The 26,874-nt window shown below is 38.5% G+C and overlaps 1 protein-coding gene across 1 annotated transcript; it reads right to left on the reverse strand.

Annotated features, from left to right (window-relative positions):
- Positions 1-2,837: 2,837 nt before the first annotated feature.
- Positions 2,838-24,806, reverse strand: ICOS (inducible T cell costimulator). Its single transcript, XM_082690880.1, has 5 exons — positions 24,660-24,806; positions 8,938-9,276; positions 7,930-8,036; positions 6,845-6,929; positions 2,838-4,896 (listed from the first exon to the last, which is right to left on the reverse strand). The coding sequence occupies exons 1-5, from the start codon at positions 24,715-24,717 to the stop codon at positions 4,856-4,858; spliced, it is 630 nt and encodes a 209-aa protein (XP_082547006.1). The 5' UTR covers positions 24,718-24,806; the 3' UTR covers positions 2,838-4,855.
- Between the last annotated feature and the right edge of the window lie 2,068 nt (positions 24,807-26,874).

Genomic DNA, 26,874 nt, shown 5'->3' on the forward strand with positions numbered 1-26,874 from the left:
GGGAGAGGGAATCTTAAGATCTTAAGCGGACTCCACGGTCAGTGTGAGGTCTGACGCAGGAATCAATCTCATGATCTGACATCATGACCTGACCTGAAATTAAGATTTAGACCCTTAACCGACAGAGCCACCCAGGCACTTTCTGAGATTCGTTTTTAATCCTGTATCAATGAATGCCCTTTCTTATTGAGAGGGGTCGGTGAAGGATGTTCATGGGTTAGTTGGAGGCTTCTGTCTGACTCTACCTGCAGAGATCAGATTCCTGTTGAATTTGCCTAATCACCTCCATTAGCTTCTTAAAAATGGAAAAAGACATAAGAAGCACTATGCTAAGGGGACAGAGGAAGAAGTTATGATTTTTAGTCATGGTCAGAGCGTGTCCCTGAAATGACACAGGATATAGTTGGAAGACCAAGAAAGTAAGAATTCACAAGAATCGGTATTAAGAGTTATTTCTAGATTTGATAACAGACTGTTTCACTGCCTTAGATGTTTACCCTAGGCCTGGAGGGACAAGGAAGTGTCTGAGTGGGAGTTCCCCCCAAAAGTAGAGGCCATGGCAAAGGTTCCAGAGTAAGCAGTTTATGTGAGAAGTGAAGGAAGAACCAGTAGGGATGCAAGGATGTGAGACAGGGAAGGAATCAATGCCAGTACAGGGCATCAAACCAGTCATCACAGCAGGAGATTAGAACTTCACATGAAGGATAACTTCTGCCAGCCAGTGTAAAACATGGGCCATAAGGTGAACCACCCCAGTGCAAGGGAGTCACTGTGGCCCCAAGCTGAAGTGAGGGATAACCCGCCCTGTATTAGAGCCCGAGGAGGGTGAGAAGGGCATCTGTGAAGTGGGAGCGCCCCGTGCCAGGAGTCAGGACTCAAACTGACTCATTCTGGGCTTGGACAACCTGGAATGAGGAGTCAGAGCCCAGGCAAAGGAAGGAAGCTACCATGTCAGGGAGAGCCCGCAACCAAGATGGGAGATTCATGCAGTGAGACTGAGCAAATATGGTAAGAGTCAGGGTTCTCACTGTCCCAAGAGGGCCAAGAATAGAAAGGAATAAATTTGATATGAACCCTGAAATGTTACACTAGAATTAAAGGTACACGGATGATCCCATGTATTTCAACATGTATAGATAGATACAGAAATAAATACAGAAATAAAAGTGTATATATATGTGTGGGTGTGAATGTACACACACTTCCATGTCTCTAATAATATATACATAGATAGGTCTATACACAAATATACACACAGTGACATCTATATTTAAATATACAGAGGATAAAATACAGAGAACAAACTGAGGGTTGCCAGAGGGCAGGGGATGAAGGAAAGAGGGAGATACAGGCTTCCAGTCAAGAAATGAAGAAATCATGGGCATGAAAGGTATAGCATAAGGAGTATAGTCCGTGATCTTATAATAGTGATGTATGGAAACAGATTGCAGCTACACTTGTCTTGAATAGGGCATAAAGTAGACTTACAGAATCACTGTGTTTATACCCAAAACTAATGTAATACTTGTCAACTATACTCAAATAATATATATAAATATTATATATAGATATATTGGCATATATACACCCATATATTCATACACATTTACATCTGTGTGTGTGTGTGTGTATGCATCCTGGTTCTGTCCACCAAAGGTCCTAGGAGCAGGGAAACCCTAATAATAATGAGCATTGACTAATGCCTAGATCTTGGATTCTAAAAACCACTGGCTACTCAAAGAAACCAGGGCTTTTTGGAGAAATGGCTGATGCCAGCACTGGGAGGGGAAAACACTAAGTGAGCGGGGAGTAGCTTGTTCTGCCAGAAAGCAAGGAAGTGCCGAAAGAATGTTGGGGGGTGTGGCAGAAGGACTCCTAAACAGAGTTCCTGCAGGCCAGGAATGGGATAAGGTGAGCAACAGAATAAGATAATTACATAACAAATGTTTACCCATTGCACAGGACAGGAAACCGTACAGATAAAAATGAACGAATGAATACATTGAAAATTTGACAAGGAACAGACAATTTAGAAGGTTTCAAAGGACCTCCCCACACACTGCTTGTTAACTATAAAGAGGAAAAGAGTATTTTCCGGTGGAGAAGCTTCACAGACACCAACTTAGTCAAGGTGATCAAAATGAACATTATCAGTAATAGATCAAGATCGTGAGCCACCTGACAGGATGCCGCTAGAAAAACACAGCATCGCTCTTGTACTATTTTTGCCAAAGATCGATAGCCTGATTTTAATTATCAAGAAACCTCAGACTAAACCAAATCAAGGGACATTTTACAAAATGACTGCTTGCAATATTCAAAAGTCAAGGCCATGCCAGTCTAGACTGAGGATCTGTCAGACTGAAGGACGCCACAAAGACATGACGACTAAATGCAAAGGGAGATTCTGAACGTAATCTTCCGCTGCAAAAGACGTTAGGAAGACACCAGACAAACTTGAATACAGCTTGAGGATGAGAAGGCAGCAGTGTATCAGACTTAACTTTCTGATGAGAGTGGTCCTATCGTGGTTATGGAGACTAGGGTGTTCCTGTCTCTAGGAAATATACACCGTTCAGAGGTGAATAGGGCATTAGACCAGAACTCACTGAGGAAAAGAAGAGTCCTTCTGCAACACTTTCAGCTTTTTCACAAGTCTGTGGTTATTTCAGTATTTAAAAAGGAAAAAGAAAAAACAAAGAGGGACTATTCCGAGCAGCATAATACCTTCAAGAAGGTCAAGTTTGCAAGCGCTAGTTTGCAAAGAAGGTCAAGTTTGCAAGCGCTAGTTTGCGAGGCAACCATTTCTGTTCCCCCAAGAAAACACTGTGAGGTAGTTTCAGTTGCTGAATATCAAACATTTATTCCTTAGTTTCGTACTACTGCTAAAATCTAGTTCATGAGTAGCTCCTCTTAAAACAAGTCTTTATTTCACAGAAATTGTATCTTTTAATAATTCCCTTTGAAATGTCCAGTGCTGAGGAGGAGAATGCTTCAGATGCCCAGTTTGGGCCACCAGGCCAGGTGGTCCCCACATGAAGGCTCCACTCCCCACTCCAACCCCTCACCCAGCAAGCTGCAGGCCACTTTGGGAACACCTCTGCGGAGCCAGCCAGGTTGTCCAAGTCAGCTGGAAACAGAATCCCATACTTGATTCAAATTACAAATGCAGTACTGTACTGTACACATCCAGCATTATACACGCTTACAACAACATAAGTGTGCATAATGACATACCTGGTCTCACTTTTAAAGTATGCTAGAAGCAGGCACCTACAAATCTTAACACTACTAAACAACGCCATTTGACCTAAAGTTTAAAATATCGTTGCACATACACTGGCTGCTTCAGAAACATTGGGCATGCAAACAGGAAGTGGAGAAAATAACCCAGCTAAGACCAATCACATATTATGAGTATTTAGGAATCTTTCCAACGAAATTGTATTCAAAGGAAGCCTATCCTGAGGGCCAGGGCCATATTCCAGGCTGAATGTTTCCTAGGAGAGGGAATCGTGCTGATGTTCCCTGAGACATCTGTGCTTCCTCCCAGACCTCAGAAGAACAAACGCAGGTGGACTCGCCGTGATCCCCAGAGTGACTTCTGCCACTTGGGTTGAGAGCAGATGGTTGTCCTTGGCTCATGGGAGTCTCTCAACCCTTCAAATTCCTTCCCATGTCTGGAGGGCTGCTCCAGGCTGATAGGATCATTTCAAACTGTAAAGCCCAGGGGTCAACGTGGCTATAGTTGGGAAGTGACCTCCAGGAACTATACCTTTCTGCTGAGTGAATCATTGGCTCTTTCTCCAGGACAATGCTTGAGAGAGAAAGATGATTTTGGTAGTTTTTGTTCTGCAATTTTAATATGCTCTGCAGAAACAGCCTGGCTTGTTATTAATAGCACCATGAAAACATAGCTAATGGTAGAAAATAGAATCATACAGTAACGTCCTTTCTGCTTCTAAGCAATGTTTTGTTGTGTAGGGGTTTTGTTTGTTTGTTTGTGTTTTTACCACTACTGTGGTCAAAATAAGTCCACAAAGTAAATCATTTTTACTGAATTTGGGAAAATAAGATGTCTTTCTGGAGCAAAAATATTCTTATAGGAAGAATATAGGCAAATGATATTCATTAGGCTGCAACTAAGTATGCATTATATGTGTTTTATTGAGAAGTAGAGGGGAGAAATGTAGATCTAGATCCTTACTCAGAATGTCTGTCAAGTGGTCGCATAGAAATATTTTAAAAAGGAAAATTGAAGGCAGACAAGGGCATCTAAACCTTGGAGTGGGAGACTGGGGTTCAGAAGTTTGAAAAGAGTCCTGTGTACTAATGGATTTTAAAAAGTATGGTTACATGTCCACACCTCAGAAATAAACTAACGAATTTTGAAGCATCTCCCTCCAGTATTTCATTAAAAAGGAATGCTCATTCCTACAGGAAGAAGAGGTAGTCTGTTAGTGAAATGCAAACAGATACTGGCCCTCGGCTGCCCATTTGCTCTGCAGATTTAGTACCCTTGGCCTCTCTTAAAAATATTGGTAGACGTGTTTGTTTTACTCACTGGTGCATTGCTAGAAGCAGGTATGAGGATAGGAATTCTGGCCCAGTGACGTCTGTTTGCTGCGCACACATGAGCTGGGCTTTCTGTAAAATTAGTTGCAAGAAGGTGTTTTGATAACCCAACAGTACTGAAGCAGCCTGTTAAAATCCCTTTTGACTGATAGAGTCACTGATCCAGGTTGAACAAAACACCAGCAGAAGATGTATGTACTCCAATCAAGTGTTACTCTCCGTGGTCCAGGGAATGTGGGAATCTTGCACTTCATGTCACGGGGGAGCTGACCAGCATGGTTCATGCCTGGGTGCTACAGAGTTCCAAGTTATGAGTCGTACCTGTAACAACATGAAGCATAACATTCTTAAAAGCACTCTATTCCAATTCCCCTCAACATATTTGTCCTTTTGATCTGCCTCCTGTACACACACACGTGTGTACACACACATGTGCCATCCAAACTCTTCTGTATGCTTCAAGACTCAGCACCAGTTCCACATTTTCCACGAAGTTTTTCCCAGCCCACTCTTGACTCTTGTAATAGACATTATCTGAACTCTACACTTTGCTTAATTGAGTACTTTTGACATGTTCACATGATTCCACCCTCTCTGCAAACACATCAGCGTTCCCAATGACATTACAGACTGAACACGAGGACTGTCCCGAGTCTCCCCTCCCTCTAACCCAACACGGATTACTCAGCATGATATCAAGTATATAATTATCATACAATAAATATTGGCAACTGAGACATGCTCTTCTTGAAATTGTGACTGCTTGGTGGTTTCAGAATACAGAGAGACCCTACCTACCTTCAAGAAGTTTGCACTCTGGTCATGTTCAGTTATTACACTTGGTAGGTGGGGTGTGAAACTTCCCACCTCTGGTTCAGCCACAGCCTGGGTAGATACTTTGGCACATGCTGTCTGTTCTAGCACAAGAGCGCCACCACGCAGTTCTCTACTTTCTACCGCAGGGCTTTGTCTGAAGACTTGTGAGACACCGTTCCATGCATAGAGCATTGTTCCAGGAGGCTCTGGCAGGCAACCCTGAGCCAGTGGATAGATACCTCACCTGCCATCCTTGGGAAGAACAATTCTGGGAGACATCTAAACACTTCTCAGAGGTTCTGTGGCCTCCAGCTGAGATCTCAGTAATACATCCTTGATTTGCTTTTCCTCTTTGCTTATCTCATACTCCCTGCTCCCTCACCCCTTTTTTTCCTAGGGTCACCTTCCAAATAAACTACTTATAAACTCAAGTCTCTGTCTCAGGGTCTGCTTTCAGGGATCTGAGCTAAAATGGACACATTATCATCAGCAGGGAGATTAGAAGAAAAGTTGTTGTTTTCAACAGCAAAGCCAGGAAACACACACTCTTTGCTAGTCACAAAGCTAGGGTAGGAAATCTCTAGGGAGCAAAAGAAATCACTGAACACCCTGGACATAATTGATTCTCTCACCCAATGAATGAAGAGTTAGACTGAAGGAGCATTAACTCTGCTCCCATGCTTTAAGTCCATGATTACAAATGCTCTTTGCATCCAAGGACTTGTAGACAAGTCCTTCACCACTGAATGGTGGCAAAAATTTAGAAACTTCCTCATTACGTCCTTCAACTCATCCCAACCTCAAAGGCATAGGACTTATAACTTTCCACAAGGGATGCTTCAAACTTTCTAGGTGCTCTATGCTTAACAACCCTCAAATTGGCAATGTTCACTCTGAATGGAAAAAAGCAAAGTCACACCTAACTGGCCTTGTGCCGTCATCCAGACTCTCAGACCTTGTACTTTCTTTTCATCAGAATAACACCAGGCTCCCCGACTCCCCCTCCTTCCCCTGGGGAGCACCAGCCCAGATCTTTCTTCCAAATCTCTGCCCCAAACACTCCTCCACATGTTTGTGTATCTCCTATGCCTCAACTCAGTAATTTGCACTTCATCAAAACCTAATAAATGTTCCTCAGGTGACTGAAAGAACTTGTTCCCAAGGAAGACTTAGAATCATCTCAGTTTTTGAAATACTAGTTGGAAAACTGCCTTGATACAACAGTGGCTTGTGAATCTTCTACTTGTTTACTTTTAATAGTGGTTTACAGACTTAATGTTTGTTTTCAATGTACTGCAGAAAGTAAAAACTTAAAGTGAAAATTCAGAATTTCATGGAAAATCTAAAATTGGGCCTTAGAGATATTGGCCCGTCCTCTAAAATAAAAAATGAAAATTCCAGACTTAATGTGAAGAACACACTGCTCTGCCCAAAGCCCCAGATGGAGAGGTACCTGTGAATCCAGGTTTTTTGGCTGTGTTCACTGCTGCCATGAACATGTATTCACTGTTAGGGTCATGCACACTGGATCGATATTTCTGGAAGAAAAGTCAGAAGCATGGTTTGTCATCTGCTCTTCCTTATCTCCATCCCTGGTCTCTCTGGTCTTTTTTTTTTTTTTCCCCTTTACTGTTTTTATTCTTGAAGTGGTATGTGACAAAAGTATTAGGTTATGACTCAGGCTTCTGACCTGTAGCTAAGTAGGAAAACAATATGAAAAGGGTTTTAAATAAAGAGACCTCTGCCCTATTTTCTTCCTCATTTTTGTTTTAATTGTTTCTTCCTCTGTAGATTTAGATAATGGACCCTATCCCACTGTCTTCCTTCTTTCTCTTTCTTTCCAAATTCCATTCTGGCACAGATATACCCACGGTCTGGTCAATGATCACACTGTGGATATACTTGGGTATTAGTATACTTGTGTCATATGAAAATGATGTTAACTTCTTTCATTGAGAACCTCCATTGTGAAAAGCTAAAAAGAATATCCCCAGCACAGAGAGATTGTTTTGTCCTTGTTGAGTTATTTACCTAGTTTTTCTGTGCTGTTCTTTAAAAACAGAGTCCTAACAACTTACCATGGGAAGAAGCTGGTCATTTCCCACTGATTGTTCAATTGACAAGTTCAGGGAAACATTAAAACTGGCAGTTTCATCTTTGCCCTGGCTCTGAAAACTTAAACTCAAATGCAGCCTGCATGTAATAATTCTTAGAAATCAGAAGCATCTATTTTTATGTTTCAATCTTTGTCCTGCCTTTTTGTGTTTTCTTGGCCCCGATTCCCTTCTCTTTTTTGAATAATAACAATAACAGCTCCCTCTGTAAGCCATCAAATCCTTTTTTAGACTGAAGCAGCTGTAAAATAAATAAGCTTCTCTGCCAAGTTAGTAGTTTAATTAGTAGGCATATCTTGTGGAAAAGAAATTGTCTGTCTGTTAATCGAATTACTCTGGCTAGAGCAATATGTGCTTTGATGAGTAAATAACTACTGATATTCTTCAGTAAAAACAAATGCAAGAAAAAATAGACATCGCTCACCTTTTTTGTAAGCCAACAAAGAAATACGCATCCAAAAATATAGACTCCAACAAAAGCTGCACATCCTATGGGTAACCAGAACTTCAGTTGGCAGCAAGTCTGTGATTCTGGGTTGGAAAAGAGATGTGTTAAGGGAAAACAGAGAATCAAATCTCCTCTTTCAGTCCTGAATCACAGGTTCTTTTACCAAATTTTTAAAAGTGATTTAATCAAATGAAGCTTGGCTTCACTACAATCATGGAATCCAATAAGTTGTAAATAACATCCTCTCAGTACCATAGCAAGAATTTAAAAGCTAAAACCTAAAAAACTCTATGCACATATATGTTTGTAAATGGGGTTAATAGAAAGGACTTTTTTGGTCTATATTTTTGCAGAAAAGTAAGTAAGAACAGTAATGGTATAAAACTATTATTTTCAGGGATGCTTGGTGGCTCAGTTGGTTAAGCATCTGCTTTCAGCTCCGGTCATGATCCTACAGTCCTGGGAGCGAGTCCCCCATCGAGTTCCTTGCTCAGCAGAGAGCCTGCTTCTCCCTCTGCCTGCTGCTCTCTCTGATTGTACTATTGTTCTCTCCCTCTCTCTCTCCCCCAGGCACTCTCTCTGGCAAATAAATAAGTAAAATCTTCAATTAAAAAAACTATTGTTTTCAATTATTTCACTCCATAAACCAAAACCTAAACTTTATGTGAATAGAGGTAATGACCATGAAGCCATGGATTTAGGTAATTTTTCTTAATTTTTTTCCTGATTTCTAATGGCATATGCAATTTAAAGACAACATGATCTATTTCTAACCTAGCAATCTACATGTCCAAATTGCATATTACTGATTAATACTAATTATTATTAATCAGTTATCCCTTGCATATTTTCATAATAAATGACTGTCATCAATTGCACCAAAATGAACTCACAGAAGATACTTATTTGCATGTTTACATTCTTGAGAAACATTGTTAAAAATGCAAACGTACTCCTGAGTCTGAAAGAAAAACATCGTCTTACCATAAACATTCAGATATTCTCTGCTAATGTTCTTTTCCTGAAAAGGAGGAGGATCAAAAATTGACAGTTGGCAGGTATAGTAACTGGCATGCGAACTGTCCAAGTTATTCAGGAAAAAGGAGACTCCATCATCCGATAACTCAGACTGACAAAATTTGGGATGCTTGGTGGGCACTGTGTTTCCACTTTCCTTTGTCTTAGTGAGATCACAGAGCACTTCCGTCCCTTTCCGCAACTCCATTTTAAATTGCCAGACAGTATCACTGAATTTGCATAAAATTTGTACACCTCCATCGCGAAACGTAAACATCTCAGACTTGGCAGAATCCTTGGTTTCTCCTGAATAAAAAAGAAGAAAACAAAGCAAAAACGACATTTAATGAAGATGTTACTCTAGTAATTATACTTAAACACAGAAGTAATGTCTTCTTTTCATAGAGTCCCCTCTATTGAATCAAAACAAAAGAATTTTAAAACCAAAAGAACATGGCAAAGAAAAAACTGCGCCCTTGGGGAGAAAAAAAAACCTAAACAGAAAATTTTTTGTTATATATGAATATATCATATGTAATATATTAAGTAATATATTTACATGGTATAATCAGACAGATATGGGCCTGCCCTTTCATATTGGAGACAGATGGTAAACAAATAAATACATAGTAAACCATCCTAATTAATGCTAGCAGTGGAGTACTGTTCAAATAAATGTGGGAAAATTATTAGCAGGAAAGTTTCTTGCTTATGTTTTGAATTCTCTGCCTTTATTCCTAAAAAGAATATATAACAAGTGTAATGAATGTTTAAGGAAAAAAAGTTGCCCAGCCCTACAGTGAAATAGGAATGCTATTTATGTGTATTTGCTCTTTACCTTCCAGATATATACAACAAACATATTACTTTGCATCCTGCTATTGCCATTTAATGGTATATCATAAATGTCCCATTTTTTATATAGTTGCCACAAGTATCCTTTTTAATGACTACATATTAGGACATAGTATTAATACATAATTTGTTAAAGTGTTCCACTAAGATTGAATATTATGGTTATCTTTAGCATTTTGCTTTTATGACACATCACCAAAATGCCTAAACATGCTTATAACATTATGTATTGCCACACTGCTTTCTGAAAGAACTCCCATTCGTGAGAGGACTAGCATTAGACAGGTGGATTCATTTGCCACAACTCTGCTAGCACTGGTTGCCTTGATTTTATTTAAGACCTAGCACAGTTAGGGGTGCCTGGATGGCTCAGTGAGTTAAACCTCTGCCTTCGGTCCAGGTCGTAATCTCACCACCCTGGGATTGAGCCGGGCATCGGGAAATCTCTGCTCAGCAGGGAGCCTGCCTGCCTCTCTGCCTGCCTCTCTCCCTACTCGTGATCTCTTTCTCTCTGTCAAAGAAATAAATAAAATCTTAAAAAAAAAAAAAAAGACTTAGCACAGTTATTTTCCTTAATATCTATAGTCTTTAACTTATGGCTCTCATATTACAAGGGAAATAGAGTTTCCGCTTGGGGATTTGATTGTGAAAATATGTACAAATGTTCTAGTTTTTCAGTTACAGCAGTCCAAATCCAAACAAATTCCTACACCAAAACAACCAAAAATGCTGAACAAAAAGGTCTAAAAATATTATCAAAAAGCGAGGGGTAATTGGGTGGTTCAGTCAGTTGGACATCTGCCTTCAGCTCAGGTCATGATCCCAGGGTCCTGGGATAGAGCCCTGCCCCTTTCTATCCCTCTGTTTGCCACTCTCCCTCCTTGTACTCTATCAAATAAAAAATATTTTATTTTTTAAAAAGGCTTAACAAGTTTTCACAAAGAGGAGAACCAGACTCCAGAGAGAAGAGAAGAGCTCAGAAGTTGCTTTTATTCTGAGAGCATTTGCTGTTCTGCCAAGTTCAAGCTTTTGTTTGTATGTCTCAACTCCTAGAGTCTGCAAAGCAAGAAATCTAAAGCGTCTAAATCTAAGCGTCTCCTCAATAAATTGGGATCTCAAAGGGTTTCCATCCTGGAATACAGTTAAGCCAAAAGAAACCCAGCTCTTATGCAGATTATAGCTCATCTTCAAATCTCTTCAATAGTCCAGAAAACCCAAATCCTTGAATTTTAAGATGGTTTGGATCATTATTATCCTTGAACTTTTGAGAGTAAAAATGCAACTATTCCAGGAAGAAGAGATTTACATCCTAGACCTCAAATCCTATCTGCAAATAATATTTAAAAACAACAATATGCAAGGAAACAAAACAATAGAAACAACAGACTACAGAAACAAACCCCCCAAAATCATATATTTGAATTATAAGATACCCAAAATAAACAATTGAGCTTACTACATTTAAGGCAATAAAAGAGAAACTTATAATAATATCTGCAAAGCACAGGAAACTAAAAAAAAAAAAAAAACAACTAATTTTAAAAAAGAATCAAGTAGAACTGGCAAAAAGAAACATAGTAACTATGATCAGGATAGGTTCAAAGAATATCAGAGCTAAAGAGAGAATTGGTGAACTAGAAAATTAGATTGGAAAATTATTTGAAATGCAGTCCTCATCCAGATTTAAGAATCCCAACAAATCACAAGCAAACTTTTTAAATATGCATGTCTGGACAAATCATAATGAAAGTCCATAGAAAAAAGACTTTAAAAAGCCATAGAAAAGAGACTGATTACCTCCAGAGAAGGAGCTATTAGACTAACAGGTGATGTCTCAACATTAACAGTAAAAAGTAAAGTGAAAAAGAGTAAAGGTATACATAATAAGAAAAACTTCAATAAGTGAAGCATGCACATTATCTCTTACATAATGACTCAAAGAATAGAAACAATATTTAACCTAAACAGATATCACAAAATGCAGCCTAATGATCTTGTATGAAGGGAAGGAAGCATTGAAATCAGAAAGGACAACACAGGGATGGAAAGCCTTCTGAGTGCTGACAATGTTCCATTTCTTGAGCTGTGGTGATTATGGGAGTAAGGTAGTAATGTTTTACAATGATTCATTAAGTTGTCCATTTATGTTTGCTTTTCTGTATAGATTTTTTTTCTGGAATACAAAATTAAAAATACAGAAGGAAAATAATGCTTGTTTCATTTAAAAAATAGAGGAAGCAATGTAGGCACAAGGCAAAAAAGGAAAAAATGGATAGCATGAGCCTGTGTAGTCTACATTAGATTCAAAGAAAGGCTTTCTTGCTTGGGGACTTATTTATCTGAAAGTAAATGATGTTGCATGACTATTGTTCTGATGTTTAAATCTCTATAGCTTGTTGCCAATGATAAAATCAGTGGGCTCATTCTCAGTTTCTTCAGAAATGTTCAGAGTACATTTCCCAAGGACTTGAGAATGACAGCAAGAAAGCCACAAAGAGATCTTGGAGCAAAAGTGACTGTGACCACCATGTAAACACTTAGACAGAGATGCACTGTCTTGTGTTTCTGAAGATGTTTTGTCAGCAGCTTTCCTTCTCCACCCTATGCCCACACTATGACCTGCAACCCAACACAAGATGAAATGTCATAGTCAGCAGAGCAGAGTAGTGGGAGTACAATGTCATGATTCCTGAGGAAATGAGAGGAAAATTCTTGTCTTGCCTTTAGCAAGTCTGTGACTCTGGTACCCTTCTGGACTTCAGCCTCTTGATCTGAGAAATAAAGAAGTAAAACCAAGACATAAAATTCTTTCCAACACTTACTCTCTAGGGATCCAGGATCAAAGTATATCCAGAGGAGACTGCAAACAACTAAGAGAGTTATGACTTTGTTGTTGTTCCCATAGTTCTCTGTCCCAGCATCTTACTGAGGGATTCCAGAGAGTCAGGAAAAATGAAAATGAATGAGACATTCACATTCCCTATGTAAGTATTTAGGTAGGGCTAAGAAGACTACCTAAATTTTTCTTGAGGGATAAGTGCCAAGGTCCTGTGCCATTGACATTAGAGGAGTAACAGGGGATTCCAAAGTGTCATTTCTGCTGGACGGTGTGACTTGTTCATTTTTTGATATTTAATCTAAAAACTTCTCAGGTGAGGGGCACCTGGGTGGCTCATAGGATTAAGCGTCTGCCTTCAGCTCAGGTCATGATCTCTAGGTCCTGGGACGGAGCCCCACGTAGGGCTCCCATATTGGGCTCCATCTCAGTTGGGAGTCAGCTTCTTCCTTCCCTCTTCCTCTCCCCCTGCTCATGCTCTCTCTCTGTATCTTTCTGTCTCAAAGGAATAAATAAAATCTTAAAAAAATGTTTATAAAAACTTCCCAGGTGAGCTTTTTATTATGAAACGTAGTGATAAGACACCTGACTTGTATCTCTACATATCCACTGCTTAGGTTTTTCATCTGGAAAACCTTTTGACAACTCTAAGTCTGCAATTTGAATGTTTTCAATTAAAAGAGTCAGGTATGATATTGAATCAATTATTTCCTAATTACCTGGTAGACCCTGTAGAACAGATACGCTGAAATACCTAATTACAAATGCTCCTTAGCCTTTGATGACATGTGAAAAATTAGTATCAAAAGAAGATCATCCCTAGAACCGTGGCTAAAGCATTTAGTGGATCAGCAGACAATATAAAGAAAACCTGAATGTATTAGTTTCTTAAACTGCAGAAACAGCTAGAATCTTTTCTTCGCCCTCCCTGGATGTTCTCATCTCAACTCTAACATTCAACCATGAGTGCTGGTATCCCAGCACCAATTTTTATAACCAGTGTTTGTTTTGGTTGAGTATCAGATCTTTTTGGTCAATTCTTCTGCCATATTGGAAGTTAAAAATTGTGAGTATTCCCCTTACCAATCTCTTTCTTTTTGTTCTTTCCTCTTTTCTCTCCGCCTAATTTTTTTTTCATGTATCTCCTCTTAATATAAAATCATCCGCCATGGGCACCTGGGTGGCTCAGTCAGTTAAGCATGTACTTTTTACTCAGGTCATGATCCCAGGGTCCTGGGATCAAGCTCCATGTGGCGCTCCCTGCTCAGCGTGGAGTCTGCCTCTACCACTGTCCCTGCTTATGCATGCACACTCACTCTCTCACTCTCTCTCAGTCAAATAAATAAATAAAATCTTAAAAAATCATGCCCCAAAATATTCCTTCTCACAGTCTTTGATATATTCCTCATCCTCCCTAATATCCTATCTCCATCTCCAGTACCCATAGGTGTTCATAGACAACTGTCCATGTTTCAGAGCCCCATAAACACCTTCTCCTTCACATTTTCTATAACATGATTCAAACTCCACCCAGCGTCATAAACAACCAGACCTGGTAAACTTAGAAATTATACAGCAAGTCTAATTCTTTTGTTCAGACAACTAAAGACCCAGACAGATTAGATTATTTGTCTGAGGCTATACAACTTCTTAGGTGCATAAAAGATTCTAGGTTCAATCTAAGGTTGAAGTGCCACTAGCAACAATCGAGGGAAGTATAATGGAAGCAGGCAACCACATGAAGCTAGATACTTCATGATCACTACAGACTGACTCTTATAAGATCATATTAAAATCTGTCTACAGGAAGAAGGGCTAATTTCCTGTACCTCTCTTTTATGTCTGGTAGAGTCTATCCACTACTCTTGCACCTAAACTTCAACTGAGCCAAACCAGCATCCTCTCTCCGCAGGACTACAAGAGCCTCCTGATTTTCTGCTCTCACTCCAGCCCATTTACCATTTATTCTCCTCAGGAAAGCCAGAATGATCTTCTAACATTCACAGATAATATCCTTCCCTTGCTTATAAAACATATATCTCACTTAGAATAAAATCCTACTCCTTAGCCTGGTTTCTATGACCTGCATGACCCACCTACCTCTCTAACACCATTTTACACCAGTCATTCACTATACTGCAGCCACACTGCACTTCCTTCTATTCCTCAAACATAAGCAACTGGTCCCCTGGGCTTTGAAATAGTTGGTTTTTCACCTGGGATGTTCTCTCAGATCTTCACATGACAGCTTCTTACTTCTTCAGCGGCCACTGACTGACCACTCAATCCAACATAGACCCCATGTCATTTTCTATCATACGTACCTGAAGGAAAGTATTTATTATTATCTAAAATTATCTGGTTTTTTTATTTATTTATTTATTGTCTGGCTACCCCACCATAACCTGATCAGCCTTAAAATCAGGCACCTTGTTGATCTTATTCATCAACCCCTCCCAAGTATCTACAATAGCACCTTGTATATAGTAAGTCATCATAAATATTTATTGGAAGGATGGATAGATGAACAAACGAATATGTAGCTCTCAGTGATGTTATAAATCTGGGGAGATGAATAGAATAAACTATGTAAAAACCAAAAAGTCTCTTAGAAATGATCCAGTTAAGCCTTTCATTTTATCTTTACATTTATCAAGCTAGACCAGGAGCAGAAAAGTGAGTATCTTGCCCAGGATTACAGAGCTCATAGCTGGAACATGATCCTGTGATTAGCTATGTCACATTGTCTTTCTTCTGGAAACAAGTACGTGCAAATATATAATCAAGCAAAATGTATAATCAATCAATCAATCCCCTGAAATGAAATGTCAGATTCTAATGAAAATTCTGTCTGAGCCTCAAAGAAACGGGTTCTTTATCTATAAATATACACTAGATTCGTAAAGGCTTGTTTAGATAATTGATGATTTTCTTGACTGTTTTTTTGTCTACAGAGGAGAGGACAAGTTTAAGCCTGGTTGATTATTTAGATCCTCCAGAGTGCACACTTCTTAAATTTTCCCAATGTATGGCCACAATAAGGGCCCCTGGACCAATGATTTTTCCAATATATCCAGATGTTTCATAACCACAGCATGTTATGTTAGTGACTTGTGATAAAATGCCACACTATATCTTTTAGCATTTACTCCACTATTAAAAACACAATAAAAATATGTTCTCTTGAATCCTGGTAATGGGTCTTAAAAATCTGAATATTAAGTATCGGTTTTTGTTTTCTTACCATATCTATGTACTTCTTGTTGATATTCCTAGATTATAAGTACTCTAGGAAACAAAGCACATTGAATACCATATCTAAAGGGTAACACCTTCCCAATAGAGGTTCCAACCTGTTAACTGCTGCTATGATTTTTATAACATTACTCTTGACATTAGTAGACTAATGTTTTCAAGAGTAAATTCAGAGTCTTTATATTTAGGTGATTTCTTTAGTCTTTATATTTAGGTGATTTCAAATTGTTTAAGGGGTAAGAACATTCATATCTCCAGAGTGAGGGCAGTATGGAGGCTGTTAAACTTGGAAGAAAAGATCATTCACCTGAGAATTGTACTGTGGCTCAGAAAGTTTATTTGTAAATTTGTTCTTTTAATATCTAAACTCTTCCATTTCTTCAGTATCCGATGGTCTTGCTAGAAACCATCCTGCCAGGACTCTTTAAAAGCAGTTGTGTTATCCTCAACTGAAAATCTTTTGGCAAAAACATGTTAGAAAACCCACACAATTGCAGAGTGTGTGAGACTAATCAGCAATTTGACTTTTTCTCCTCAACTCAGACTAACCACAAACCTTCACAAAGATCTGAGTGATAGAAAGATAAGATCTCCTGAGTTTGCAATTAATTATAGTGCTTATTAAACATATTTTCTGTAATCAAACAATAAGCTTTAGCTTAGCACAGCACATGAGTGTGACATAAGTGAAGTTCTAAAAATTGCAGTGTTTAAGTTCTGTTACGTTTGATCTATTACTAAGAAATTTTGGTTTAAAAAAAATCTGCATTTACCACTTTTTTCCACCTTTTATAAAAGAATTGTCATTTCTTGTAAGTCTACTGGCTATGACTTGGATTTTTATACATGCATCATTTCTATACTTACATTGCTCTTCAAAGGCATCCATACTCTAAAGAAGTGATTGAAGTCAGTAGGTAGGATAGGCAAAATAAACCCAATCTGACCTAATTTTTTAAAAATTCTATTTATTTATTTACAAATAAATAAAGCAAGAGTGAGAGAGAGAAAACATGAGAGGGGGGAATGGTCAGTAGGAGAAGCAGACTCCCCACTCAGTGGGGAGCCCAATGGGGCACTTGACCCTGGGACTCAGGGATCATGACCTGAGCCAAAGGCAGACACTTCACCAGCTGAGCCATTCAGGTGCTCAGTCTGATCTAAATTCTTAACATGTGTTGGAGAGAAAGATAAAAAATGTGAAGAAGAAAAGTGAGGAGAAAATCAAAAAAGCCAAAAGAGCATACAAACACACACACACACAAACACACTAAATGTGTGAATTGTTTTTACTCTCCAAGGAACTTTGTATGGAGGAATAAAACAATCCTTGGTCCTCTCAAGTGTGCATCTTATTATATATATAATAAGAAATAATAGACTGACTTTCTTCTAGCAAAAACTTTCTTTGTGAAAATGGAAGAATGTCAAATAGGTTATAAAACTTTATAGCAATATTCATGATGTAGTTAACTTTCAAACAAGTTATTTTGTTAGTTAATTCATTGTTATTGATTTGAAATTGTCCTACCAGCAAAATCACAAGAGATTAAATGAACCGAGTCTCTTCCACAGAAAAGGGAGGAGAAAGAACTTCATTAGCAACCAAAAATGTCCACATTATTTCCCATCCCTCAGCTGCTATCTAAAGCCCTTTGGGCACAGAAACAAGGAAAGCATTGGCTTGGTGAACTGGTTACGTTTAAGGCTCCAGCTCTCATCTCTGCTCCAATAACCCACACCTTTATCTCAGCCACCCCTTCCCTTGTCTCCCATCCCTTATTTCCAATTTCCTTTAACATCTCCATCTGGTTTCTTCTGATGATCAAGAGTAACATTTCCACCCTGAACTCAATATTCACTCTCAAACTCAAACCTCATCATTTAAGCGAGTCACTAATCTGACCCCTCCTGACTCTCCTGTCCCAATTGACCACCGAGTCCAGCTGACTGTAGCTCCAACATATCTCCTGAATTCAGTTGCTTTTCTCTATTCCTATTGCCAATCTAAGAATGTTTTTATCTTCCCTCATCTATGGAAGCTTCTTGATTAACCTTCTCCAGAGTGTTCTCTCCCTTTCCAAGTCCAGCCTCCATGCTATTCTCAAAATTGTGTTTCTAAAAAGCATTTCATTCCCCAGCTTAAAGTCTCTATTAGATGGTGGCTTATGAGGTAATAAATAAATAAATAAATAAATAAATCAGTTGTCTTAGCATTATACAAAATCCTTTCACAATCCGTGGACCACATATGTTCAAGCCACGCTAAACTTTTTGGCAATTCTTCTCACATCCTTATACTATTCCCATAAACTAGAATATCCCAGTGTATCTTTATCTTTCTAGAGACCCCATTCATTTTTTCCCCCATCACGCTTTAAGAACCATTTTTAAGGTCCCTGAGACCTCAAAGACTCCTCTTTATCCTCTCAATAACACTTAGTTTACACCAATGTATTTAGAATGCATTATCGGCTTAGATCACAATTATTTTGTCTGTGTTCCTCATTTAAACATAAGCTTCACAAAGATAAGTACTATAGTATGGTCACCTAAATCATCCCAGGACCTGGACCATATTAGAGGCTCAATGAAATAAATGGATGCATAGAAAAACGGAGACTGAGCCTGGATGGCAAATGTCCCACAATGGACTGAGGAGAAGAAGGAGAAAAGCAGAGCAAGAGACTTCGTTTACTGGATCTTGTTCTCCAGTCCAAAGGCAAAGGTTCAAACTAGTAATCCTCAACCAGTTCTCTGGAAGCTAAATGAATATTTAAGCTTCCAAAAGCTTCCAAATAATAATATAACAACAACTGGTAAGCCTTGAGAGTTTATCATGCTTTGAATACTGTGCTAAATGCATTAAATGAAATATATGAATATTTGATGTTCATAACAGCCTTTTATGTCAGCCGTTTATTTGAGGAAACTGAGGCTTGAATAAATGCCCCAAGGCTACTGAGCCAATATATGGTGAAACCCTGATATGAACCTAGACAATCTGAGACCAGAATCCACATTCTTAAGGAGTTTTTTAGTCCAAAAATCTAGTCCAACCCCCTAACTTTATAGAAGCTACAGCGTAAAAGCTAAAGAGACTTGCTAAAGAACAAAAACAAAAAACAAAAAAAGAAAGAAAGAACAAAGAAGAAGCTTTTAACATTAAATTTGACTGGATAGTTTTGTTCAGGTATTTCTTTTCCTTCCAGATTTATTAGGTATATTAATGTCCTAAGTACTTAAAGTACTATTTAGATTGATGCCTCATATGTATTCTGTGATTTAAAGTTATCATATGCCAAAAATATATAAAATAATTTCTTAGATATGAAATTATTTTATGCTGAAGACACTCATTTCTCTACACATCCTCATTCATCAACCATTATGTGTTGAACTGTCCCATGTATTTGAATCTGTAGCAAAGTCTAGCTCCTTTTTCTGACAGGGTCTAAATTTTTAATGATTATTCTGAAACTTATCTGCCTGTAGACATGTAAAAATATGGATTCACATACAAGAACTTTCATCATCATTAAATAAGTACAAACAGGAACTACTATGAGATATTTGCTTTAGATCTAGAGAGTACAAAATAAACACAACTTTAATTATGAGCACACTAGAAGCTTTGTTTGTTGTTTTCTATAAATGGATGTTTTTTGGTGCCGAGTCCTAGAAAAATATAAATGTTGGTTGCAAAAAGTTTGATCTCTCAAATTTAAAACAGCAACATTTAAGTCATTTTCAGTTGCTTGTTGAAAGTGCCATGCCTGTGTCAACAGGGCTTAGACAAACAAAAGGTTCTATCAGATCAAGTGGTTGACAGAATCAAAATTCTTGAGTCTGTCATCCTCCCTAAAGACTACTTGAGTTTTCTTAGCTCTTCCTCAAGCAAAGTAGAAACAGGCATCAATGCATTATATGTGACCCAGAGAAAGCCCATATCCCCAACATTTGACTCTCATTGAATTTGTAGATCTTGGTCTGTTTTGATCAACCTTTCATTTTAAACCAATGAAAAAAAATCATATTTTTACTAACAGTTTTCATTTGTGTTCTATATTTTCTACCTATTTAAGTTCCACTTTCTAAAATATAGTTTTGAGTTTTCATGAGAAAGTTTCAAATGCCAAAGGTCTTATTTTACTTAGAATGACCAAAAAGTACCATTTGGTAGACTCAATTTATTAGAATAGTGGTAGCACAGAAATACCTTTTATGGAGTAAATGTAGCCCTTTCCTAGGGTATTGAATACAACAGATGATTTTTAATTTTTTTAATTTACAAAGGGTAATAAATCCTTTTACATATAAAATGTATATCCTTAAGATAGGAAGGTAGCTTAAGCTGTGGGTTTTGCACAGTTTGCAACTGTGAATATAGAGGCCATTTTTTTTTTTAAGTCAAACAAGTCTATGTACCCTACAGTGAGCAAAACTGAGAATTAGGTCCTCTCTACACACCTACATTCTGTTTCTACCAAGAAATGAGATTATGCTGCTAGCAATTTAAAAACTATAATATTCCATTTCACCTGAAGGAGTTGCTAATAACAATGGCAAGTTATGAAAGCCACTGTGTTCAAAATGATGAAAAAACAAGGCACTCAAAATCTTTTGTGAGAATAATTAGGTATTCCTAGAAAGAAGAGAAAAAGGCAAAGAAAACGATATGATCAGACAGCTACAGGGAGAAAAATATCCCTGAAATTTAAAAAACAAAAAGCAAAACAAACAAACAAACAAACAAACAAAAAAACTACCAAGTCTACAGATGGAAAAGTCTCACCCAGTCCCAAGCAATGCTCATGAAAATCCTCACAAAGCTAGGCACATATTGGTGGAATGCCTGAATTCCAATATTGAAATAAATAGCATATGAGATTCTAGAGAATTTTTTTTTTTAAGTTGCTTACAAATGAACGAGAATCAGACTATCAGGAAACTATTCACCTGCCATTCTAGAAGCCAGCAGGCCACAAAGGGGATCCACAGATCATTAAGAGAGAAGATGTCAGTCCAGGAATCCTAGTCCCAGAAAAGATATTAGTCACTCATCAGAGTAGAAGCAAGACTTCTTTACCCGTGCCGGAATTCATAGAGTTCAGGGTATCTGAGGAAAGTAATGGAAGCCACCAATCACTGTATCAGAATAGAGATCACAGGACAGGAGCAGAAAGCAAGAGTGATACTGTCACTGAAAATCCTTGAAGGAAGCATAAAGAAGGGTCTTAAAACAGAAGAGAAATACTGTAAGAGGAAACTAGCAATGATCTATAATTATTATTTCAACAGAGCCCAAATTTGGGGCTGGGGTGCATTAACAGGGCAGCATAAGAGTGGAACAGGAGGAACCTTCAGAAGTTCTCAGGTTAATGGGGAGTGTGGGGTCAGCACATCAGGCAAGGCCATTGTTATTATTTATTTTAAGCCAATAATAAATAAATAGACATTCAAGATGCTCCGAACATAATGACTGACTCAGTTAAGAACTGTAGCCAACCCTCTAAATTACAGAGGCAAAGAGGGGAAGTTAAAAGAATTTGACGAAGATTTAAAAAAAAAACAACAAAAAAAGATAAAATGGCAAAAGAAGATAGATAGAAATAAGCATAACAATGAAGGGATAAAATGAAGTACAGACTTATCACACTGAATGGAAATGACCCGAATTCTTCTCTGGGGCTGGGGGGTTGCTGGGGAGCGGGGTGGGGGAGGATTTGGATTTTTAAAAAGCCAATATGAATACTTGAAGGGAGTTGTGGGAGGAGTTGAAGGTCGGCTCAGATCAGCAGACTTCTCTCTGAGCTCTGGGGAGGAACCGATCTGCAGACACCAAAGGGCTGTTTTTCTTGGGGTGATGGAATTCCGGAATCATGGATTGGAAGGCTTAGAAACAAAAGCAAGGTTCAAAATGAACCCGAGGGTTATCTCCCAGCTTCTTCCCAGAACACACTCTGAGACATGAACGTTTATTAAGCACCATCTGACTTCCATCTTTCCCACTCGTGCGCAGCCTCCACATTGATTTCAGAGTGGTCTTTCTAAAGTCAGAATTCATAAGGTAACCAGCATGCTTCTCACTGGGGTGTAGGAAGAGGGTCTTCCAAATGGAGGTAGAGGTTCACATTTTTCCCAGATCCTTTTACAAACAAGAGCTTCCTATTGCTCGAGAATCATTAAAAGAAGATGGCTTTGTTAAATTTCACACTAAGAACAATAGATAAGAAATCACCAAGATTTCCTGCCTATTAACTCACTAACCAAATGTAACACTGATGAGAATTTCTCCCTTTTAAGATTATGTTTTATCTCTTGCTACTTCAGTGCAATGTGGAACATATGAATATTGGAGTCCGATACATTTGTGTTCTAATCTTTGTTCTGCTATGAATTACTACATAACAAATCACTTAGCCTTTCCTGGTCTGAGATTCTTCAAACATCCACTGGCGGTAAGAATGCTTAACCTTTTAGGGGGATGAGAAAACCTACTTAGTTTAGAAGACTATGCCAAAGGAAAAAAACCCTGCAGGTGCTTGGTGTAGGCTTTGAAGAATGGGTAGGTGCTAGATAAATGCGTCCTAATGGTATTTTGAACATGGAGAAGGTTAGCAATTTACAATCTCCATTTAGTCACTCATACCTCAAACCAACAAATGGCTTGTCATGTAGCATCGTTTTCTAAGTGGTGAGAGTGAACATTGGTTTTCTTCCATTGGAGCCCATGATGAATATCATTCTAGAAGCACAATGTCTTCAGCAGCTTAGTCTAGTAATTTGAAATATTCTACCTAGGTTGGATCTCTCCTTCCATCTATCTTTCCACAGAGAAAACACAATTGTTAATTCAAATTTAAAGCTGATAATAAGCACACTATCAGCAACCATAGGTGCCTAAATGGGTTTAGCATATTGGGGTAACTTCTGGCAGTACAAATCCTTCAATGACTTATACCAATGTTCTTGGGAAAAAATCCAAAATCCTTTACATGACCCATATAGTCTAAGTGGTCCTTGGCTTCTGCTTTTCTTTCCAGCATCATCTTGTACAATCCCAAACCCATCTCCTTCTGTGCTGAGGAACACCCACCATCTTACAGTTCCCTGACCTTATCTCATTTCCTCCTGCCACCGGTCCTTTGCACTTCCTCTTCTCCTCTTGTGTAATGTTCTTCTTCCCCCACATACACTATCCTTCCCATTTATTCCACTTATCCTTCAAATCTTAATTCAAGTGTCATTGCCACAGAATAGATTTTGATGAACACCACTCCTCAACCCGACCCCAAAACAGGCCCAGGCTAGAGAGGCTTCTTTGTTACATTCTCTGAGTTCTGCCTGTAATTATCATTAAGTCATGAAATTATTCGAAAAATGTCTCTCTCCCAGCCATTCAGTTAGCTTCCTGAGAGCAGGGACTGATGTGGTTTTGTTCATCATGGTACACACAGCAGCTAGCACTGTACCTCCCGCATGGCAAGTGCTTGGTGTTGTGTGAATGAACAGAGAAGTGAATGAATGAATCAATGAATATCAGCTAGCTCCAAAATGACTTATTTGTCATTCATGCTGCTAAAAGATTTCACTGGGTTGTAGACAAGGCTTAAATAAGCAAGTAGCCCCCCAAACTGACTTTGGAACTTGTAAGTAGACTCTAATTGTTCACTCTTCATTCCTCTTTACGTAAGAGCATTCGAATCACCTTGAGCTACCAGAAGATGAAACATTCGACCAATCTGCTTTTGTGTTTTAATTCTTTGGAGAGAAAAGTAAACCCTATTTCCTTGCACCACTACAAAGTTTATGTCCTAGGCAAGTTTATACCTACTAGATTTCTTCTTTCATTTTTAGTGTTAATAGAACTTTCCAGTTTAATACAATTTCACTTTGCTTTTGCCAGCCTCTAGAACATGACTCAAAGTGAAAGATAAAAAGTAATACAAAAATGTACCAAGTAAAAAGCAACAAAAACACATTTTTCAGTTTAGTTGTAGGTCACATTATTTAAATTGTCCAAATAGTCTGATATATACCATCTAAGAAAGACTTGAGGACTTCAGATTAGTGGTTTGCTTTTCTTTAATGTCTCCAGGGTCCAGGGAGCCTTTTTGCAGTGTCCGTTACTCCCTGGCCTTTTAGAGGGACCCTGACACTTTGTGTCAAAAACAAAAACAAAACAAAACTCAGTGGCAGCCTGGACATTTCTGACAACAGATCACCCAGATAAAATTAAAATCAAAATTCTTTTTTTCAAAGCCCTTCCATTTTATTTTCTCCTTCAAAAAGAGTTCCCAGCCCAGATGCCAGGACTATTTTACTTTCATTCAGTTGACACAAGTCATTTTGCCTTTCATCTTTCTCTGAGAAGAGTAAGCCACTCTTCTACTTTCTCCACTAACAGGTAACTCCAAGCAAGTAATTTAAAATTTTAATGGTCTGATGAAATATTTTTTCTTCATCTTAAAAAACACAGTATCAAAGGAAGCAACACAAACTCAATGCCATCAACTGTGACATGGCGACACAGATTCCCTGAGCCAAGGGCTTAGGGTTCTTCTGCAATTGTTTCTACTTTCAAAAACAAAAAATAAATAAATAAATAAAACAAAACACAGGAAAAAACCAACAAACAAAAAGCCCTCCTATGGGGTGCCTGATTTTTTTTTTCCTTTTGGGTTTTCTTAATGTTCACTTGAATAATAATTTAATAAGAAATAATCAATGGGCCACTTACCTGTTAGGACTTCAACTTGGAAGCAGAAGAGAAGGAAATACCACAAGTCTGATTTCATGTTTGCCAGAAACAGATGCAGTCCTCACCAGTGTTCAAAGCTGACAGTGAATTCATGTTCTCAACTGTTTTCTATTTGCTGGAAAGGAAGTGGGTTTTATGAGCGTTGACACTTACCATCAAGGCAAGGAGGTGTCTCTCCATTGATGTCAGTGACTATGTGAGAGGCATTACTATTTACAGAGGTTTAGTTTAATCCATTGGATTGCTGAAAATTTTGAAAACAGAGGGAAATGTTACCCTCAATCTGGTTCCAATATAATGAGGGAAAGAAGCAATGCCTATTTTCAAAGCCACCCTACTCCACTGAATCAGTAGTTACTGGGGATAACAGGATCTAAAAATAGCCACATGATAAATAACATGTTTTTTGATACCTTTCTATCTTCCACGATTTGCTCCAGAGATAGAAACCCTTTGAAACAGGACAAGAAAAAAGGGAATTATTACAGAAATGGAAATGAAGATGTATCTGGAAGAAGAGAGACGTAGGAATCAGAGAAATATTTATATCACATTCACTGCAGATTGTAATTCTTCAAATGATAGGGTCTATTTTAATCAAAACTAAACTCTGTCCTGCATATTACAGCAGAGTTTGTAGAAACCAGGAATTCTGTGCCTATAGCCTCAGATGAAAACAAGAAAGTTGAAAAGCCTACCCATGGTCTCTCCATCTCTGCAATAACAACAATAGTAATAATAATATAAATAAGTAGATTTGTATATATGTGTTTGTATAGATTTGTATATATATATTTGTATATATGTGTTTATATGGGATATTCATCTTAATGTAAAACATACATAAAATTAAATGTAAAACCATATATACTTACTATGTATAAAACAGAATAGAAATAGCTAATATTACTATTTTAATTTGGATTATTTGTGTATATGAATTTATATTATGTTTTATACAAATATTATTTCATTTAATTCTCCTAACCATTTTATGATATGGGGACTGCTAATCTCCCGTTTTACAGATGAGAAAAACTGAGGCAGAGAGTTGTATAGTACTGGCACAAATCAAATAGTAAGTGGCAATGCTGGGATTTGGAGAGTCTAGTTCCAGAGTCCTCACTCATAACCAAAGGGGTAGAGGCTCTCAAGCCAACCATCCGGAGGTCTGAACCACTTCCAAGATGCTGGATCCAGGTTGGGTTTCTGGGGAATAACAGGGCAAGACCAACTATCAGTCTGCAGAAGGGACATCCAGGTGAGAAGCTGAGATCAGGAGGTCAGGGCAACCAAGGTTTCAGTTCAATGTATGACCTCTGAAGCAGAATCCAGGTGTGAAGCTCTAGGAGAGCAATGGGGGCTCCCGGATCAGAGCCAAGGGGTCACACAAATAAGGTAGGAGGCTGATCCTACAGTGATTCCACTAAGGCTCTGATGTTCCCCAACCGTTTTTTTTTAAGAGCTCCTAGGCCTCAGTAGTGGGTGTGAAAGAAACTATTTGAGCTGTTGAGCTAGCCTGACCAAGAAATACTGACCCACCAAGACCCCTGGGAACCTGTTACCCTGATTTCCTTCTTTTCCTTTCCAGTGTACTCCCTGATAGCATCAAGAGGAAATGCTTCCAGATCTATGATCATGGTACTGGAGTCCTTTTCCAGCCAAAAGGACACAGTGGAGAATAATTGATTTTTTCTAACCTTGTTGTGGTCAAGCTCTGGAATTAAGTCTAGAAAGCTCTTCGTTTCATCTGATAAAAGCTACCACAAATTCTAGAGCTCAGCTGTGGCTCTGCAGAGGACACTAGGGCGGGAATCTAATAGTGAACATTTATGGAATACATACCACGTGCCAAAACTGCGTTTCATGTGAATGATCTCATTCATGCTCACAGCTACTCTAGAACAGAGATCTCACTATTATTCCCATTTCACAATGAGAAAACTGAGACTTAACGAGATGAAGTAATTAGTCCCAGCTCACACAGCCAAGAAGTAATGGAATCAGGTCAACCCCAGACAAAGAAACCAAGTTCCATGGGATGCCTGGGGGACATCCATTAAGCAGCCATTAAGCAGCCAACTCTGGATTTCAGCTCAGGTCCCTGGGCTCGAGCCCCGTGCTAGGATCCCCATTCTCTCCCTCTCTCTGTCCCTCTCCCTGCTCACTCTTTCTAAGATAAAGAAACCTTAAA

Source organism: Mustela nivalis, assembly GCF_964662115.1.
Source record: "Mustela nivalis genome assembly, chromosome: 11".
Classification (NCBI taxonomy): domain Eukaryota; kingdom Metazoa; phylum Chordata; class Mammalia; order Carnivora; family Mustelidae; genus Mustela; species Mustela nivalis.